The sequence below is a fragment of the Atractosteus spatula genome, chromosome 28, assembly GCF_055471065.1.
Source record: "Atractosteus spatula isolate fAtrSpa1 chromosome 28, fAtrSpa1.hap1, whole genome shotgun sequence".
NCBI classification, from domain to species: Eukaryota; Metazoa; Chordata; class Actinopteri; order Semionotiformes; family Lepisosteidae; genus Atractosteus; species Atractosteus spatula.
This window is the reverse complement of record NC_142733.1, coordinates 6,151,486-6,158,271: the sequence shown is the minus strand read 5'-3', so window position 1 is coordinate 6,158,271 and position 6,786 is coordinate 6,151,486. Positions and strand designations below refer to the sequence as shown.

The 6,786-nt window shown below is 48.0% G+C and overlaps 1 protein-coding gene across 1 annotated transcript; it reads right to left on the bottom strand.

The window, feature by feature from the left end:
- Positions 1-359: 359 nt before the first annotated feature.
- On the bottom strand, positions 360-6,692 carry rx1 (retinal homeobox gene 1). The gene is made up of 3 exons (XM_088907712.1): positions 6,401-6,692; positions 1,506-1,759; positions 360-883 (listed from the first exon to the last, which is right to left on the bottom strand). The coding sequence occupies exons 1-3, from the start codon at positions 6,690-6,692 to the stop codon at positions 440-442; spliced, it is 990 nt and encodes a 329-aa protein (XP_088763838.1). The 3' UTR covers positions 360-439.
- Between the last annotated feature and the right edge of the window lie 94 nt (positions 6,693-6,786).

Here is a 6,786-nt window from a genome sequence, read left to right as displayed (position 1 = left end):
AGCCTTTAATCTAAAGCAGCCCTTTTCATGAGCAAAGTCCAGTTCTCTCCCAGAATTAACAGGCACCTCCTCTCGAGTGTTTGCACAGTTCAAATCCCTTACCTTGTCAGGCTGTCGATTGTGTAGCGCAGATGTCCTATGGGAATGACGTGGTACCAAGGACAACTTCACCAACAATCATCATCACAAACAAATCGGGGTGCCAAGCCCCTTCGCTCGCAGGCTGAGCCACAGACAGAGAGTGCGTGGAGGTGAGATGTAGGGACCCTGAAAAAAAAGCCACCGATTTTTTTTCTTCACCGGTTTTGTGTCGGGAGGAGCCAGTGTACTTCGTCACCGAGCTTCACAAAATAACTGTTGACACTGTAGAAAAGAAAAATTCAAGAGCTGTCTTTTTTTCTCCTATGCTTCTTCCCCGGAGGAGACTTTCTCCAGTTCGTCAGATGGGTTGCCATGTTTTGTCCATAGACTGAATGTGCTCCTTGGCTTTCATCCTTAAGGAGGCGATACTGGAGCTCCTCTGGTCCACATCCTCCAGGGGGTATTTGTCAGTGAAGGTGGCGGGACACTGGTAGGGTGGGGGTGCCATGGGCTGCATGCCCTGGCCCATGGGAGGGGGGGTGTTGAGGAAGCTGTGGCTGGGGTACCCGGGCTGCAGGCCCTGCGTGGGGCCCATGAACCCCGGGATGCTGTGCACAGGCGTGGCACTGGAGAGGGGAGACGTGAGCCAGGGGTCCAGGGGGAGGGAGTTGGCCATCGGCCCCACATTGCTGGGCATGGGGGGCCGGTTGAAGGACAACATGGGCGAGTCGTGCAGCTTCATGGTGCTGGCGTCCATCTTCTCCTGACGTCGCCACTTGGCTCTCCGGTTCTGGAACCACACCTGGAGAGTGGGAAAGACATCAACCAGATTTAATGGTGGGGCACCGGGCTTGTGGCATTTTCCTTTCTCTTCTTGCTTTAATGAAATTCATTTACACTCCCTGTTTCTTAAGAGAAAAAACACTATGAGGGGACATGAAACAGACGTTAGCACATTTCACCCGAGCCACCGAGTAAAGTGGCCATTTCATTACAAAAGCTCAATAGGGGATAACCATGAGCACTCATCCTTGGAGTCTAAATTTGCTATTGCAGCTCGGAGGGGGTCACAGGAAGACAGATCCTGTCCCAGAAATGCAGGGCCTTAAAGCACACAGGACGTCTCTGTCCCCGGACAGCACGCCAAGCTGTCACAGAGCCACAGAGAAAGGGACAGTTCAGAATAATCTGTCGAGCCACTCCGGCGTGTCTCTGGGCTGGGAGAAAACACTAAACACTCAACAAAACCCCACTAAAACACAGGGAGAAGATGCAGTGCAACTCTACAGACGCCTGCAGCTGGAACTGGACTTAGGAGCCTGGAGCTGTGAAGCAAAAGCACTAACAGCCTTGCTAGCAGGGGACGTCCAAAGCAAGGCCAGCTGCTCTGGTGGTTGTAAGAGAGGGTCGGCGCTTCTGCTTACTTGCACGCGGACTTCAGGCAGGTTGACCTTCATGGCCAGCTCCTCGCGGCTGTACACGTCCGGGTAGTGGGACTTCTCGAAGGCGCGCTCCAGCTCGTGCAGCTGGTAGGTGGTGAAGGTGGTGCGGTTGCGCCGGTGCTTCTTCTTGGGCTGCTGCTCCTCCTCCAGGGGCTCGGGGGACGGGCCGTCTCGCTCCATGGTCTTGTGCAGCTCGCTCAGCTCCCCCTCGCACTTGTTGGAGAAGAGGCCGGAGTCTGGACAGAGCAGGAGAGCCAGGCTCAGAGCAGAGGGCAGGTGAGGCGCCCGCAGTACAGGACAGGGGAGCAGCAGCACTCAGACAGATAGACCTGCTTTCTCACTGTGCGGGCAGTCATTTCAAAATGCCTGTTTCTTTACTGTGACCAGTGTAATCATTCTGCACTGGGTGAACTGAATCCCTGCTTCAAACTCGGAATGTTCCTCACTGTCCTGTTTTATCAGGAATATCCTATTGAAGTAGCTGGTTTCAAAACTCTGCAAATACCTTTTGGTAATCTTTTTGGAAATCCCATTAAGCTGCGATTTTTTTCCTTGTTTTTTTACAGACCGCTCTTAGCTCTTGTGATACAAACACACAGGCCTTTGGACTTGGTTCACCTGATGGTTTCAGGACCAGACTGCTGGATGCGTTTTCTGCCCAGGGATGACCTCAACGCCCCACCACCATCAACTCCACCCCCAGAAACAGCAGCATGCTTGCGCCTGGACAACTGGACAAACTGCATGTTTTCCAGCACTCCTGAGCAACCTAACCTGCCAGCACAGATAGAATTCAGCACCTTGGACAGCATTCCCAGGCACCAGCAATGACCAGTGGTTAAAAATCTTCCTTCAGATCAATTCAGCTACTTTTGAATATGCATTTCGATACAGCTAAATGGATAGAATGATAAATAAGCTATACAATCAAGGAAGTTGTACCAAACATACATGCATTGCAAAAGATTCAACTCAATGCTCCTACTTTGAGTTGTAGAGTATAGTACATTAACACTGAAGATCAAATTAATTTAAATTTTTGGGGATCAAACTAGTTCGTCAGCAGAAAACCAGATGTTCAGAATTCTCAGAACCGGTCTCTGATCTCGTGATTAAAAGCTACCATGTAGATGGACAAGGAACCACAGAAGGCCCCTCAGCCCATGCTCTCTACACAGGCATGTCAGATGGGACAGCAACTCTGTACCCATGCTGCTTCTACATCCTGAGAAAAGAGCACTTGTCTCATTTGTTTCCTCCCACTCTGTGATGCCCAGCTCCCTTTGCCTTGTGCATGCCTGTTCAGCATTTGTTTGTGCAACAGTGGAAGTCTCGTTCTTTTCTCTTTCAGGTCAGTCACCAGACGAGTTATTTTATCTCACAGAATTGTATTTCCTTGAATTTCACAGAATCCTGCCTGGCTACAAGCAGGTGGAGGAAGTAGCTGTTTCTTTGCCAACCTGAAAGTGACTACAACACCCAAAGGCACTGCTCTCAACAGACAGCACTCCCAAATGCACCACTAACCAGATTTAGTCTCTTATTTCCTAGCAGCTGTAGCACTTTATAATTTAATTGCACTCAATAAATAGCAAAAGATAGCCCACCATCATATTCATACAAAAAGCTGATACTTTCACAGGTTAAAGTTCTTCCCATTTTGTTGCAAGAACTAAAAACAGGCAAGCCACTTGTTAGTGACACATTACCAGCGCTTTCACTGCAGTCTTAACCCTAATCCTCCTGCAAACAGATGTAGTCTGTTAATCCTGCTGATAGTTTCCATGTGCTCCCAGCCTTAATCTAACTAAGGATTGATTAGCATTGATTCAGCAGAAGTGCAGCAAAAATGGACAGGCATCACTTCATTGAAATAATAACCCAACCTACATGTCTAATTTGCAGACATGCAATGAGAGACTGTAGCTGCTGTCCACTGATAACTGTCAGAACAGAGGCATAAACTATCTTAACATCAACACACATCTTTAAGACTGATACTGTAATAAAAATGCATAACAGCAGACTTCATCTGTATTTACAGCTTTGCTATCATTTGCTATCAGATTTGACACTTCTATTCTGTGGCTGGACTTTGATCCCATTGGTACATTATTCATTCACTCATTTGGCATTTAATTACTTAATTGATCCTGCTGCCGAAGACCACTGCAATGATGAAGAATGAACTGACATAAAAGCATGCACTGTAGTGGGATGCCGAGGCTGTGTTAGACTAGCCTCAAGAGCCATCTTGAATCTGGTGCAGGAATTGTTCATATGAATCATTTTCAGGTCTGGGGTTCAAAAGTGTTGACACCTTGGGTTTGGGTTTGAAATTGGACACGTTGTTCCATTCCCCAGCCCCCAAGACATGATTTTCTTCAGACTGGCAGCAGCGCTTGTATATAAAGCCAAACAGCAGAAGAGGTTGTGCATTACACACTCCTTATTTCGTATCTCTCGAAAATCTGAAAAAGACGTTTGTGCCACTGCTGACGTTTGTGCCACTCGATTCCACTTACAGGAGGGTAAAAGCTTTAGGGCAGCTGGAGTAATGTCTCACTTTCCTCATCTTTTGTCCTACGGACCCAGCTGGTTAAGTACAGTACTAAACCCCTCTCATCTGGGCTTTAATTGATGTCTGGATTGCAGGCCACCTTCAGAAGAATGTTACCTGGGGCTAGACTCATTGTGAGTCTGTGTTTGTGTGGCCCTGGCGGCCTCCCACACCTAGGTGCCTTTCTGAAACTCAATATGCCCGCCCCTGCTCTCCCACACAAAGGGGGCCTCAATTAACTAATGAGGACAGGCTTTTTAGGCCTGCTGATCCTCCTCTCATTAACAGACGCTGGCAAAGCCCCTGGAAGTCTGGAGATCGCTCGGCGCTCCGTCAGGGTGTGACACCAGGACAAAGGCGGAGGTCGGGCAGGGGTTACAGTCCGCCTCACTGCCTGTCATTCTGTCGGAACTCTCCAGGACTCCGCGGAGCAGGGCAGCGTGTTTACAGTGAAAGAATGTCTCTTTGTCTAAAAGAACATTCTGATCCAGTGATGAAAGGGGTCTGAAAAAAAAAACGAGGAACACGTTCTTTTGTGAACGTAAGGGGCATTCTTTAAAGTCTTGTTTCTGCCCATCCATGTGCAGTCAAAATATTCAATCTTCTCTCATGTTATACTTGTAACATGTACAGTACTCTTTAGTCCTTCTACGTTTCTCTCTACGTGTTGACCATGATTGACCCTTCTTCAATACTGTGCACACATAGTGCTCCACAAGGATAAGGATGAGAAAGACATGCAAATGATAAAAAGGTCATCATCACTGATCCACAGTTTTCTACAGTATGAGAAAACGGTACAGAGCCAAGCCTGACCCTCCTTATTTTCCAGAACCACATCTGAATCACCAAATCAGACCCCTGAGCCTAGAGGTTTAGCCCCATATACTGTAGGTTTCTTCAGTCTGAACAGATCAAAGTCCCAAAACCAATCACGACTTAGAAAAATAGTCTACCTGGTTCATGAGTACCATATGAATCCAGGTACACTCTAACACGGTCCAATTTCAACTACGAAAGATAACAATATATCCTAAAAAGCCAAACTGAAGCCCCAGAAATAGCAAAAACTTAAAGATGGGGAAACAGAAGGTGCTGTTGTGCCTGTTACATTACACAAGGGTAAGAATGGATTCAGAATTTGTCACTGTACAGCACATTGTTCACGAAAGTGATTTACTGGGCTGGTCCCAAAGTCCTCAACAGGGAACAAGACTGCATCATTACCTAAAATCCTGGAATTTAGTTTGTTCTTATTCGGTCTAATTAATACAAGTCAGACGTCTAACGAACTACGTGCTCAGATCAAATGAAAACCCATGTGACCCGAGTGCTGCTGCCGTACACTTGATTTGATAGGATAATTTGCTCTGGAATACATGCTCAAATGCTCTCAGCCGGCATCTTTAAACCCTGGCAGGTGGCGGGCAGTAAATTATGTTTAAAGCATTTTGACACCGCGGTTTTCTTTTTCCGTATAACAAACACATGACTAAATCATTCGGCCGCTATCTGAACACAAGGCAAAAGCCTTGTTTGAAAAACTGCGCTTAGCATATGCATTTATAATACAACTGGCCTGACTAACCAAGGCTACTTCATGAACATGGCCAGAGTCAAAGAGAAGGGGATCTAAGCACTGTGATGGAGTTGCCTATCCCCTGCATTCAAAGGAAATGACATGGTAGACCTGGATAAAAAATTTGGATCTTGTACATAATTAGGACAATGAATTTTTTACAGGAGCATTTTATTCTGCGCAGGGCTTTCGGCAGTTCCTGTGAGACCCTGGCCCTGGAGAGCCTTACTGCCAAGGTTTCCTATGCCTCTTGCCATCTGATTCAACGAATTATTGGAGAGTGAGGTGGAAATAAAAGCCAGTAAACCTGTTGGCTCACTGGTGTACTCATCCATGGTCAGCCTACTGTGGTCCACCCATGCAGTGACCATATCTCAGTCTATGACCATCTAGTAGTTCGGGTGGGGAGCTACGTCAGTATGTGTAGGCTGCAAAGGAACAAGTAAAGGTTTGTTCCCTGCTGAAAAGAGAAGAGAGAAACCACGTTTCGGCTGTGGAGCCTTCTTCTCTTTTCAGTGTGGAATCAACCTTTACTTGTTCCTATGACCATCTATGTGTCTGCAGAGCTGGACAACACTTTGAAGCCCCAGTTGTATCTCTATGGTTCTGCTGCTCTCTACAGTGGGAGGGACCCTAGTGCTTTGATGGCCACTAGTCTCAGCAGGATATCTTGCAGGAAAACACAATATTAAAAGCTACTCAAGTTACTAGTGTCTGTGTGGGTCTTGTGGGCCTTACCATGAAAGCTGGCCTGGTCGGGGCCATCTCTCAGAGGGGGCAGGTGCCCATAGGGGTGAGATGCATCTGGCTTGCCCGGGTCCCCCAGACTCTCCACGCCACCCTTCTGGGCTCCGGGGGCCCCTGTAGGGTTGAGCAGAGGGTCCTGGTCCTTGCTGAAGCCCAGGATGACGTCGATGCTGTGCACGCGGCCCCCCGCCGAGGCCCCCCCTGCCTTCACCATCTCGTGGAAGTTCCCAGGCGAGAGGCAGCTGTCGTCCACCATGCTCATGGTATCTAGTGACAAATGCATTCGAACGTTCGGGGTCCCCCTCTCCGCCAGCAGGGAAAAAAGGCGAGACGAGCACGTGCAGAGAGAGACCTACAGACGCCTCTTTACATGCAAT